Source organism: Condylura cristata, unplaced genomic scaffold, assembly GCF_000260355.1.
Source record: "Condylura cristata isolate star-nosed mole 26May11 unplaced genomic scaffold, ConCri1.0 scaffold00036, whole genome shotgun sequence".
NCBI classification, from domain to species: Eukaryota; Metazoa; Chordata; class Mammalia; order Eulipotyphla; family Talpidae; genus Condylura; species Condylura cristata.
In genome coordinates, this window is record NW_004567137.1 from 4,399,927 (window position 1) to 4,413,523 (window position 13,597).

A 13,597-nucleotide genomic window follows, 5' to 3' on the forward strand; every position below is an offset into this window, starting at 1 on the left:
GAGTGAATCACGTATCCTTAGGACATGGCATTCTAACTAACTTTTACTGCATCAGTAATTCAGGAGCTGTAATTTCTTGCTGGGAATACATAACTTCTCTCATGGTTTTCCTGTTGCTGCCCTCATTCATAGTGCAACTGGAGAAATACACTTAAAAAAAAATGTCATCTTCTTTCTTTTGAATCCAGTCACTAACTTTCTGTTAGCTGTGGAGGAAAATCTCCAGTTTCGTAACACGTTATATGTGGCTTTTAACACTTTACTATCCTTTCAGCCATGGCCTTATCTCAAAAACTCCTGTCTGAATTTCTTTTGTATATAAATAAGCACCAAGTTACAACTTACCTTTCCCTGAATCTTGGATATTGCTTTTGCTAGAAAGCCAAAATACTCATTTCCTACTTTTACTAATTAGTTGATATCTTTTCCTGATTGTCCTATCTCATCTTCTCTAGAATCTTTTTTTAAGCTTGGATTCTGGGCATACGCTCTTTCTGTATATTCTCAGGGTTCTGTTCTTCACTGTTGTATGCTTACATCTTTATATAGCCTCCTTTATTTCTGATTCCTATATTAGATGGTAGGATCTTGGAGAGCTAGAGCATGTATTTTTAATCTGGATGGCCATTACTTAATGAGGTTCTTGGCACGTAGTAGCAGCCTGGTTGGATTTATTGAGTTGAATTTCTCAATTTCCTTTCTAAATCAATGCATATTAAATTTGGTCTTGCTCAGACAGCCTTTCATTCAGTAGACATAATAAAATTCATGCCAAAGCTTAAGATTTTAATGTATATTGTTTACAATATTTTCTGTGAAAATATGAAATAAAATTTTAAGATATCATTTATTGTGCTTATTAAACTCTAAGGGTTGGAATTTAAGGTATGAAATATGTATTTCCAAAAGTATAAAATGTACATCTGAATACTAAGATCAGTCACAAAAGATATATGGTATACTAATTTACTAAACTGGAAAGAAGAAACAAAGCATGACTTGCATTAATTTTTATTGAGATTTTTTAACTTTTTTTTATCATTGCACTATCTAAATTTAGAATTTGTGAAAGTTAACAATATAATGCAACATGAAAAGTTATTAAACTTTTTCATTAACAGCTACAATCAGATTTAAGTTATGGTTTAATTTTTTTTCTCTTATCCCATAATTAGATCATTTTTTAAAGTAGAACTATTTAGTGTAACATGTTTTATTCTTTAATTTTCATTTAAAATGAAGTTGGAAGCACATAATATTTAAAATTTCTGGTTTATGCAAATATTTTTAGTCCCTGTGTAATGTGAATTTCAAATAATTACTGGGATACCACTTTTGTGTTTTGTATGTGTGTGAGAGAATGACTAGTTCATACATGAAAAAAGGAATTCATCCCTGCTTTAACTATTTGTAACATTTCCATAATCATGGAAATTACTGAATTTAAATAAGATAGTGCAGTATGAACAGCAATTATGTCAGAATCTTAGAAAAATATAGTGCCATAAAATTATGTTGTTGTCTCCTAAATACGTGTATGTTTTCTTTCTATCCCAGGGCTTTACATTTTTGTCTCGTTTACCTTTTTTTATTTCATTATGAAACACAGTTGAAAAGTAGATTGTAATAGGATGATGAGTAGGGAGTTTGATTAGATATCCTCTTTTAAGATTCTACTACATTGTAAGGATTTATGATTAAAATTTAGTCAAGGTTTGGTGAGTATAGAATTTTTTTTATTACATCAATACAAGATTTCATACTTTGTGCTAAGAGAGTTAGCATGAAGGTTTATGCAAATTAAGACTTGCTTATGTGATTATGAATTTTCTTACCAATTTTTAGCTTTCCTTTGGGTGAAACAAAAGCATGCAGTTATATTCTATCACTAATGATAGCAAAAAAGAAACTTTTTAATGTTAAAATTGTATTGCTTGGGGGACTTTAGTGGGGTTTTTATTCACTAGTGTTAGTTCATATCACTAATGCTGATTTCTGTCCTACTTTTTGTTTATATGTGAACAAGCTTTTCATTACTACTTTGTTTACTCTAATTTAAATATATCAGTGAAAATTTAGTTACATGTAGCAAATAAAAATGCCTTGCTTTATTATTGTTTTGAAATATTAATTGTAAAAGATCTCATTGCAGTAAAAGAAATATCACTTGAATTTGTAATTTATTTTCAAGATAATATAATTTAATGAAGGTGTTTATGTGAATTCAATAGAGGTGGTAATGACTTAGAACCAGTGCTAATTGCTCTTAAAGTGATTTGATTTAAACAATTATATTTGTGAGTGACTGTTGCTAACACTCCGCTAGTGTTTAAGTTTGAAAGCAACGCTGGGCTAATAGGCTTTCTTTAATGTACTTACTACTTATTTGACAGTTTTAAAAATAGATTCATATTTTTTTCTTTAACTTTTATATTTCATTTGTTTAACAGGATCTAAAAATTGTTTTATGTTTGCATCTTGTATCATTTAGATGTTGCAGGCTCAGTCTACTGTCTCACCATTTCTAGGGTGCCATTTATCACATTAGGAATCATAACTCATTTAGATACCTTGCTTTGTAGATATGACAATAAGGCTTTATGCTTATATGATATGGGAAGCTTTTTTTTTTTTTTTTTTTTAAGATTTATTTAAGCATACAAGAACTGGGCTACAAGGCCAGAACTGCAAAGAGCTAGGGGGTGAGAGGACTCACCAGATATAGAGTGGGGAGTAGAACAGTTGGATTGACTGAAATACACTGCTGAGGGTAACAGTGGGTAAGACCTACTGCACCATATGGGTCAGCTCCCTGGCTGAGGATTGAACTTGTGCTGCAATGTCTGCTGCTAGCTTCATAGTGCTGTGCTTTAACCCCTTGTGCCACCAGTGAGGGCCCTATAGTGCAAGCGTTTGAATTCTTAATATCCTAAAAAGAACCTAAGACAATAGGAAATCTTCTCCAGATTGGTAAATTATTTACTTAAACCATTTAGGAATATAGGAATATAGGAATAAGACAATAGGAAATCTTCTCCAGATTGGTAAATTATTTATTTAAACCATTTAAGTGATTTAGCTCATTTCTCAACAAATCATATATATTACAATTTTAAATTATTGTTTTGTGTTGTGGTCATTTTTAATTTTTTTTATATGGTAAGTACATAAATTGAAATTAATGCTTGCTTAACATATTACTTGAAAATACTTGTTTACTTTTTGGTAATTAAATGAATTTAATTTATTTAAAGAAGTCTTGAACCAGGTTCCTGATATTGTTTATTGTGAGAATTTACAAAAATAGTATGTATTGCATGGCTTATACCTAGCTAATGCTGGAGACTTAGGGATATTTACATGTAAGTAACCTAGTCACAGACAGAAGTTAACATGCAAATCCATTTAGATGTTGGTGACTGAGCTGTGCCAGTTTGGCAAGATTAATTAGCAAATTTAAGTTTTATATCCTTTTATAGAAATCAGTGTTTCTACGTACAGTGTTGGCAAAATATCCTTGAAGACATTTAAGACTCCTCAAATTCTAACATTCAGTTGCCTAGAGATATGCAGAATGTCCTTATTCTTTCGAAGTATTAGTGTTCCCCTCTTATTATTATCTCTGCGTCTCAGAGGATCACATATATTCACACTTTAGTACTTGTTATGTTTTTCAGGGTGTTGATGATGCCTTCTATACATTAGTTCGAGAAATTCGAAAACATAAAGAAAAGATGAGCAAAGATGGTAAAAAGAAGAAAAAGAAGTCAAAGACAAAGTGTATAATTATGTAAATACAATTTGTACTTTTTTCTTAAGGCGTACTTAAGTAAAAGTGGTAATTTTTGTACATTACACTAAATTATTAGCATTTGTTTTAGCATTACCTAATTTTCTTTCTGCTCCATCCAAACTGTTAGCTTTTGAATGCTTATTTTAAAATGACAGTGGAAACTTTTTCCTCTAAGTGCCAGTATTCCCTGAGTTTTGGTTTTTGAACTAGCAATGCCTGTGAAAAAGAAACTGAACACCTGAGATTTCCATCTTGGGGTTTTTGGTGCATGCAGTTGATTATTTCCTATTTTTCTTACCAATTGTGAACTTTGGTGTGAAGCAAACTAATGAAGCTTTTGAATCATCCCTCTTTTGTGTTTTATCTAGTAGCCACACACATGGGTTACTAAAGAATTATGACTTCAATTGAGAGTTCATGAGTGGTTTTACCAAAACATTGAGGGAACATGAATAATATATGGGCGTTCTGTAGCTTCATCTTGTAACTATCATGTTCTGTAGTTTGTCTCCCTTGACGAATGTAAAAAACACACTGTTCACCAAGGTTTTCTCCCTCTTTCCACTGCTATTTGTCATTGTCACGCTCCCAAAAATACTATATTTTTTCTATAAAATAGGGGAAAAAATGGAAAAAAATACAAGGCAATGGAAACAACTAAAAGGCTGTTTCTTTCCACGGATTACATCAGTTCTAATTATCTTGAGTATCTTTTGCTGTTAAAGCACATCCAGTTTGGAATGAGGGTTATAACAACCATTTTGGGGTTATATGGTAGTATCTTCTCCCAAATTTTTGTAATAATCAAAAGAATTTTAATATGTATAAAAAATTCGCATAGAAATTAAATATTGTCTCCCTGTTTCAGATTGCTCTTTTGTAGCATAACTTTGAATCTTTTCTTGAACATCAGTCGATAAAAATCATAGGTTTAATTCTGGTAGTGGTGTTACAGATTATTTGAGCCAGTTGGTTCTGTAGGTGTTGAGGAGACCAAGGCTGTGAGACCAGGCCCTTGTGAGTGACCCACGGTCAGAGTCATAGTGTCTGGACACTCCCCATGCTCCTCTGGGTTGTGGTGCATTGGTTGGTCAAAAATGGGGACCAGGTGAGAGTTTGGGGTGCTCGGCAAGATACATTCTCACTGTTGGTAGATTTGCTGACAGATCAGGAGCAGCACTTTGGGTTTTAGGACATTTTTTAAAAGAAAAAAAAAAAACTCTAAAAATTTATTTTTAAATGAAATTTGAGTTCTGGGGTGCCAAGACCAGGTTTTTTTAAGTAAGGAAGTGAGAATGTTTTAAAATTTCTAGTATCGACTAGTTCTCTTAACTGTGGCTGAAATAACAGTTGATAAACACTTTATAAGTCTGATCCATTTTTCAGAATATCTTTCTTAAAAAATAGGTATCAGTAAATTATTCTTTTAGTGCATATAAAATGCTCCTTATTCTAAAATATTTGAAGTGAGATGGTTTGTTGAGGTGAAAATATCACTGGACTAGGAGAAAGGTGACTTAGATTGTAGTTATTTTCACAATTACAGTTTTCAGCAAATCACTGTCTGTTTCTTTATGTTTTAAAGAAGTCATCTCAGAGGTTGTATCTAGCATATTACAACTGTGTGATTTACATTCAGTTTACAAAAGGATACACCCACTTGTCACTCTCACAAGCCTTTTTACCTGTGTTATCTTTCATCGCTAGCCATAGGCAAAATTGTGCAAGAGGTGAAGCTTAATTTTGAATATCCATGGACTGTTTGAGGACTGTTCTCTCCCTCTTGTTTCATCCTGCCTGCCTGCTCTTCTGCATGCCCCATGACTTGATGCTTTGTAATACTTCTGATTCCCTTAAGATTTTAGCTGCTCTGGATAACTTTGTGGTGTTCATCATTACACCAAAATGCCTTCCAGCTTATGTCCTCGGGCTTCACTGACTCTTGACAGATACTATCATGGGACTCAGCCTGAGAGCTCATTTGATTGTGGTGGCTGGCGCAATATAATCTTGATCCTTTGAACAGCATCTCTGCTGTGTGGTCTATTAGTGACTAGGAATTTTCAGACCTGCTTTGAATAGGCATTGCCCTATCCTAATTTTTAGTGGAAGAATAGTTAGATAAAGGGTGCTGACAGAACTCCTTAATGTCCAGTGAGGACTAATCCTAATACCAAAGGGACATTCCATTGTTTTAATAACAAATATTACAGTAAGAAGATTCAGTTCATAAAGCTTTTAGGAGAATTCATTCCTCTGATTTCAGTACCTACTAGTTGCCAAGCACTAAGGATATCCTGGTATCCCCCAACTGGGACATAAATCCTATGTTTAAATAGTGCTTATATTCTAGAGCAGTCTGTATCTTAGTGACGCATTTGGCCCATGATCCAGAGATAACCTGACATTTTAGTTTTTAAAAAAAAGGATATGGTCTTTACAGTTTCTTCAGGTTCTAAAATAATAGTTTTGCTGTGATTCCAATATTTAATCAAGCTACTTTATATAAATCATTTCATTGTTTTAAAGAAATAAACTTGATTATATCATTTTTTAATTTGGCATGACTGTGACTATTGAGACAATTATAGTACATATTAGTTGTTTGTTAGCAAATAATATTAAAATTTCCAAGTGTGTAATATTCTGGTTGATCTCTCTGTATGAGTAATTAATATAGACTTAAAATTACTGAATTCTAAATTAGTTTTGTTTATCTGGATATAAATACATAGGTGCCTGAAGTAATTCACAGAGAAGGAAATTTCTAGGGTAAAAATTAACATGACTTCTTGAGATGCTATGCCAAATTAAAGGTTTATTGAACATTATCTAGTGTAAGGTGTTAAGATTTGTATAGTACTGTCTCTTGTTTCTATGCAAGAGGAAAAAAAATGGCCATATTTCAGGAATTACAGTGCATAACTTAGGGGCTTTTTATGATTCTTGAATTTTTGATGTAGCTGGGCAGTTTTTTTTTAAGGTGGTGGTTATCCGTTATGTGAAATCTGAATGGCTTGACTAAAGGTTTGTTTTCGCAGAGGCTTTTTAAAAGGGAGAGATAATCCTAGAAATAACAAATGTTATCTAATTGTTACAGCCTTAAAGATAAAAATCCTGAAAAGTTGAAAAAAAATTAAATTAACTTAGTGTTAGACATTAACCTGTTTGTGGATGAATGTAGAAGAGTGTAGTATATTTGATTGAATAGACCTAAGTAGGATCTCTAGGCTCTGTTTTAACTGAGTCACACTGCATAGGAATCTGGAACCTAATTTTTAAAATCCATCAAAACCTTTGGCACCATTGCACAGTTTTGTCCTAATACATATAGAAACTTTGTGGAGCATGTTAAGTTGCAGTTTGCACAAGTTCATCTTACTTGGATTCCAGTGATTTTATTTTTCCTAACCATTCTTTTTTTTAAATATATGGATCTTTGGGTAGGCAATAAAAACTCATTTCCATTTGTCCAAAATAGCTTATCAGTAATTACATATTAATGTTTAAAACTTCATCAGTTCTTTAAAGCTGTATTTATATTTAGTAACTTCTGTGTTATTGGATAGTATGAATCTGCATTGAGAAATTAAATAGCATTCCACTAGAAGCTGGAAATTCCTTCAGAAAATGGAAGTTCTTTCTAAGGATATTTTATCAGTTCCTTATTAAGAGTAGTCATAACTAGATTAACAGTTGTTTTAATTTAATAGTTTTAAGTGCCAGCTTGGGATGATAGGCAATTTAGGAAAAAAGTTATTACCTGCAGAAATGTCAATTACAGAGGGTCTCCCTCCCCATAGAGCTAAATGGGTTATGTAATGTTTGATCTGAAAGTTTCCAGTTCCACTGTCTTGTGTTTTCATGTTGAAAATACTTTTGCATTTTTCCTTTGAGTGCCAATTTCTTACTAGTACTATTTCTTATTGTAACATGTTTACCTGGAATGTATTTTAACTATTTTTGTATAGTGTAAACTGAAACATGCACATTTTGTACATTGTGCTTTTTTTGTGGGACATATGCAGTGTGATCCAGTTGTTTCCCATCATTTGGTTGCGCTGACCTAGGAATGTTGGTCATACCAAACATTAAATTTAAAAATGACCACTCTTTTAATTAAAATTAACTTTTAAATGTTTATAGGAGTATGTGCTGTGAAGTGATCTGAAATTTGTAATATTTTTGTCATGAACTGTACTGCTCCTAATAATTGTAATGTAATAAAAATAGTTATGGTGACTATGCTAGTGTCTATTTCTTGATGGAAATTTCAAACATTTGCCCTATAATTGGTAATGGAATAATTTATAGCCATAGATTATGTACTAGTAATCTTGTTTTCAGTCAGAAAAGTTGTTTTCTAACTTAGAAATATTTTAAAATTTAAAATATTACCAAAGGTGTTATAAATATTATATAAAGGTACATTTCACTAAAATATAGATCCACTTTAGGAGAAAATACAAGAGTAGCCTTTATGACAAAATAGAATAGCATTGTTTATTACTTTTTATCACTGAAGGTAGTTGATACAGAACAGGTAATATGTTCTAAGGCCCAAAGGGAGCCAGCAGTGAAATTAACCATGGAAATAACTGAATAGGTACATAAGTAACACCAATTATGTTGAATAGCAAGCTGTTCTGAGATCAGAATTACTCTTCCTCCATACATACTATTCTTTGTCACCATACTTAAATTACTACCAGTGTTAATTGTTTTGTAGTGAACCTTGAATATGTGGTGTTCATGTACTAAAGAGATTTAAAAAAAAAAAAACAAAAAACTCTTTCAAAAGGTAAGAGGAGTGACTTTTCAATTATTTTGCCATTAGTAAAATAATGAATTAGGCTAAGAGTAATGGACAAAAACCTGTTAAGGTAAATGGTTTTAAATGCTATTTCATTCAGATTGATGATCTTTAATTGGCATTTGCCAGTAATACAGCTTAAACTTCTATTTTAAGATAAAAGTTGAGCATAAAGGATTCCTGATAAAACTGTAAATAGAAATTGAAATCTTTTTTGGTTAGTAAGGCATCAGGTAAGTATTTTTTGCAGGGAATATGTACCTTGTCACTTGTAGTTAAATTTACTCTTACAGTATTTAGATTTAGTAGTTAGATTTAGTCTTACAGTATTTAGAAAAACAGCTGATTTTCAAATCATAGTTATAGCAGTCAGTTGGTCTCGTTTACATCTGAATAGTAGCGCTGCTTCATAGCTCTGTATTTCCTAAGGAAGTATAAGGCTTCTAGCTCTTTCATTACAAATTCACCCCTTTTAATAAGTTCTTTGATCTTCTCTGGGTCCTTCACATCTTTGTTTTTAAGGAAAACATTCCTCAGGCGCCTTTTAAAATAGTCTGCTCCTTTTGGATAGTCTCGTCCAAGGTACAGCAGCTGAAAAGAGAAAGATAATATATTTTTGTAGCATCCAATATCACATAACATATTTAGAAATTTGGCAACACAGGAACTCACATTTTTGTAAAGATTCAGTACTTCTCCTCTTAAAGAACTGGCCATTTTCATTCGTCATAGAATATACCCACATTTATACATAGCATACCTAAAGGAATAGAAAAAATTTTTGCAAAAAACTTCATTGTAGTTTAAAAAAAAAAGATTTTATATGCTAGAAAAATAATTCAATTAATATTAAGCACTTTTGTGTTCCAGGGATAAGGCTGTGAACTTGTCAGGTAAAACGATAGCTCTCAAAGAACTAACATCTGAAGCATCTATAATTAGCACATGAATTGTGTGTGACAAATCCTATGAAGAAAACAGCATGATGAGGGAAAATGGGTTGTCAAGAGATACGTTAGCGTTACCTCCCTTTATAACAGAATGGAGTGAGTTAGAAATACATTTGATCAGCTCAGATCAGCCCATTTATGTTGAATAAGGTGTGTACAGGTTATCTACCCTTTCCGAGCCTCAGTTCCCTTATAGCTAGCTAAAAAAAGAAATTGTCTTCACCCTACTTTTATGGCAAGGTCTGTCCTGCTTGCAGGACCTCCAGAAAAGGCCTGTTTAAATCGAGAAGGGTGCTATCCTAACAAAGGCTAAAGAGTAGGAGAAACTGGGTGAGTCAGCAGATTCACTATTTCACATCCATTTTTGAGACTGGTGAAGAGGTCAGTAGTTCAACTGCCCAAACCAGAAGAGGCACCCCCCAGTGATAAAGCTGGTCAAGTTTGTCGGATTTACCATTGTAATGTTAATGTTTTTTTGTCATTGAGGTTAGCATTTGAGGAAGGCACTTATAAGACTTATAGCCTTGAATAGCCTTTCATCTTGTTATGCAACTGTAAAGAGCCCTAACAAAAAACAGATTGGTATTTGGGAGACTTCATTTGGACCTCTTAGATTGCTCTGAGCTGGCTGGAGACCAGCATAAAGATGTTCACCATGTTAAAATGCTAAAAAATGTAAAGTATCCTAAGATGGGAGGGCTGCAAAAAGAGGATGACCAGAAATGGATCAGGAATTCAGAGGTATGTCTACAGCTATTAAGTTGTGTTTTATACTTGTAAGTTTAAGTCTGCTATAGGTCAGTTCTACACTAACTCTTTTCTGTTTTTCCCCAAATTGTTTCCTACTTTTTGTCCCCTTTGAGTCACTTTTGAGTTTCCCCTTCTAAGTCTGGTAGTTTTTTATTGTCCACATTTACAAGTGAAAGGGGGGGGGGGAACCCTCAGATACGCATATAGTATTGAGGAATACGCATATAGTATATTCCTAGTATATAGTATATTCCTAGACGAACGTCTGGACTTTGTGCTTCACTTAGAGTGACTGTGGATCTTTTTTTTAAAATTTATTTATTTATTCATACAGAACTGGGGTGCAGGCCAGAGATGCGGAGGGTGAGAGGATTCACCAGAGACAGAGCGGGGAGCAGAACAGGCAGATCGATGAAGAACACTGCTGAGGGGAGCAGCGAGCGGTCAGGAGAGGTCTGCCCCTCCATGTGGATCTCCTCCGGGGCAGGCGGGAATTGAACTCATGCGGAAGTAGCTTAAGCTTCTCAGTGCTCTGCCACCAGGAAGGGCCTAACTGTGGATCTTTTACTAGGGGACTCGCATGTCAGCATGAGCTGGTCACACCCTCCCCAGGAGTCTTCCCATTTTCTAAGGTCTTGCCTATTTAGCCTTAAACAGGTAGAACAGGAATGGAGCCTTGCATTCAGCATTCTGTACACCTCACTTCATCTTTCCCAATGGCTCTTACCGCACTTAGTAGCCTGACAACACCCCATCCCAGGGATGTGCATTATTTTTTCCAGAAATCTCCATTGCTTAGTGGAAGTTACTGGAAGTCACAGGTGTTCCTCAAACAGCTTTCACTTAATTCAGTCTCCACCTCCAATCCCAGTGGCCCTGTTCTAGTGCCTTTTGAGAAGTACACAGCAGAAACTGGGTTTTTCTGATGCACTAAGTCACATTCATGTATCTTATTTTGCAGCTTCCAAAGTTTTATTGCTGTCATGTTCTCACATTCTTCCAATTGATTTTTATATTCCTTCACGGATGATAAGTGGATTTTTGGAAGAGTGAAATTAGATAGGTGTATTTAACCCAGTATATATTAACATCTAATTTCATTAAAACTTGACTTGGGGTGGGGGGTGGGGGCGCTGAGTCATTTTCCATTGAAGAATGACTTTAAACATAAATCTAAAATAGATGTAATTTGAAACTGCAAATTATAGTTTGTTTCATTCCTGGCAAAGTACACAGTGGGTTTTTTATTACAATTTGTAATCTTTGAAAGCTTTTAAGCCTTTAAATTGTAAATTGTCCTTTTTATTTGCTCAGACAAAAAAGTAGCTGATGTGGTTAGGATAAGTAAGTCTCATTCTCTGTGTTAATTTCTATGAATTAAAGTAGTATATTTCTATTACTGTTCAGGCATTTGTTTATTTTAGCTACTGGAAAAATGAGATTTTCCTACATTCTCAACTCATAAGCAATGTAAATGCAGTAAGGACCTCGGGCTGCTGTTTAATGCTTCATAAAAATCAAGATTATTTAAAAGATGCCCCCATCATTTTTGAGAACTCGGATGTATATGGTTGGCACAGGGTGGTTGTGCACTTTTCACTGATAGCTCTTTTCCAATGACTCCTTCCCATGGGCCAAGGAGTTGAGACTCAACTAAACCCAGTCTTGGGTTGAGAACTGTCATTTTATTAGGGGTTGTGGTACTCCAAACTGTTCAGTCATGAAGTTCAGGTAATAAAAAGCTGAAGGAAATGAAAAGCAGTTCACTAGTACTACATGTGGGTTCTGATGGACAGACACGTTTCACCAAAAAAGTCTGAAAAGATTCAGACAAAACCTTACTCCAACTCACTTGTCTGCACCACAGGATATGTAAATCAGATAGAGGCAGATTTTCTAAGTGAAATGAAAACAAGTGGTTAGATCTGTTTAAAAAAAGGTTAGGTATAAAGGAGAGGGGGAAATGGGCACGTTTACACTTGCATATTTCATAAAACAAGTACTGGAGGAGAACCAAGCTCAGAGATGAATCATTTGCAGCACCCTAGTCCCTAAAACAGTTTAGCGAGCGCTAACAAGGGCAGCAATTTCTTTCCTCTGGAGAGTGGTGGACAGGGATAGCTTGAGCCCCAGTGCTCACCCACCATTTTAAGGTAATTTGGGATTGCGAATAAACCTCCTTAGGTCCATCAATGCTACTTGAGTTGTCTGAGGTTTAACAATAAAAACCAGTACGTTGAAAAAATGTCGTTTCTGTAGGATAAAATACTTAATTTAATATTTCCATACTAAACAGTTCCAGAACCCTGCATGAAGTCCACATTAGGATGTTATCTCGCTACTTGAGGTTTGGAGGTGGGATGTCATAATTGTAAAACCTGGGTTTCTGTTAAAAATGGATTTAGGAAGTCACACGTTAGCACAGAAAGACAAGCTCAGTAATATTAATGTCGTGCATGAGGCTGGAAAAGATAAAGTTATTACAGGACTGGATTTGGGAGATGAGAAACCGTGCCTATAATTTCACATTTTAGGGTTCAGTTACTAAAATCAGAAAATCCAGCTTAACTGCTTCTAGTTTCCGACTGGCGTAGTGGCCAGCGTTTCTTCGTTTGGGGTGGAGACTGATGCTGGGGGCAGTGTTATGGCTAGTGCCAACTAGCCTGCGACCTTGGGCGAGTAAGGTGCTGTCTGTGCTCAGCGACCTTCATCCTCCAGGAACACGTTCCCCAGGAACTGGTTCCAGTTTCTGGTTTTTGTTTCGAGCTGCTCTTTCGAAGACAGCCTATCCTTTCACAGAAAGGAAAAAGAACCACCGGCAGAAGGATACGGAGGTCGGTCTTTTGAAAACAGCATACCCCATCGGAGCCAATTTATTTACCTTTTCGTCTCAACTGCCGCTGAGCCCGACCCCCACTTAGCTCGCCTAAGCAGCCAAGGCTCCGGCGTAAGTCACCGGAGCCCACGCGACGCCCGTGACCCCCTTCCTCGCGAAACACCCACGAGAGGAGTCACCCTGAGTCCCTCTACGGAAGTAGCGAGGGAGCTGGGCCGTCCCCGCGCCCGCAGCCTTCCCGCAGCATACTTCACCGCTTCGGCCCAGGGGTCCCGCCAACTGCAAGCACCATCCGGCGGTGGCTACACTCCAGCACTTTCCGGCGCGCGCACGCCACCGCCGTAAAGCAGCCGCCGCTCCTCGCTCGCTCTGACAGCAGCCGAGCAGCCAGTCAACTAGGGGGGGGTGTGGCGCCACCCGGAAGCACGCAATACGACTGCGCGGACCCTCTTTGC

The 13,597-nt window shown here is 35.6% G+C and overlaps 2 protein-coding genes across 3 annotated transcripts in view; one reads left to right on the top strand and one right to left on the bottom strand.

The window, feature by feature from the left end:
- The window catches only part of KRAS (Kirsten rat sarcoma viral oncogene homolog), a 30,562-nt gene extending 22,690 nt beyond the window's left edge, over positions 1-7,872 (top strand). The window contains exon 4 of the mRNA XM_004693203.2: positions 3,678-7,872. Within this exon, the coding sequence (XP_004693260.1) occupies positions 3,678-3,794 (117 nt within the window). The 3' untranslated portion in view covers positions 3,795-7,872. The remainder of the gene's footprint in view (positions 1-3,677) is intronic.
- Positions 7,873-8,265: 393 nt separating this feature from the next.
- On the bottom strand, positions 8,266-13,536 carry LYRM5 (LYR motif containing 5). Of its 2 annotated transcripts, none has more exons than XM_004693204.2 (3): positions 13,392-13,536; positions 9,279-9,366; positions 8,266-9,197 (listed from the first exon to the last, which is right to left on the bottom strand). In XM_004693204.2, exons 2-3 carry the CDS (start codon positions 9,327-9,329, stop codon positions 8,976-8,978), a joined length of 273 nt encoding a protein of 90 aa, XP_004693261.1. In that variant the 5' UTR covers positions 9,330-9,366; positions 13,392-13,536; the 3' UTR covers positions 8,266-8,975. The 2 variants fall into 2 exon arrangements, with proteins under 2 accessions (XP_004693261.1, XP_012588239.1); XM_012732785.1 differs by lacking the exon at positions 13,392-13,536 and adding an exon at positions 13,188-13,380.
- Between the last annotated feature and the right edge of the window lie 61 nt (positions 13,537-13,597).

Bases quoted from the DNA above. Each gene is read 5' to 3' on its own strand.
- LYRM5 (XM_004693204.2), bottom strand. From the start codon at position 9,329: ATGAAAATGGCCAGTTCTTTAAGAGGAGAAGTACTGAATCTTTACAAA. The intron at 9,198-9,278 runs GTGAGTTCCTGT...TTCTCTTTTCAG, and splicing joins TACTGAATCTTTACAAAAAT to CTGCTGTACCTTGGACGAGA.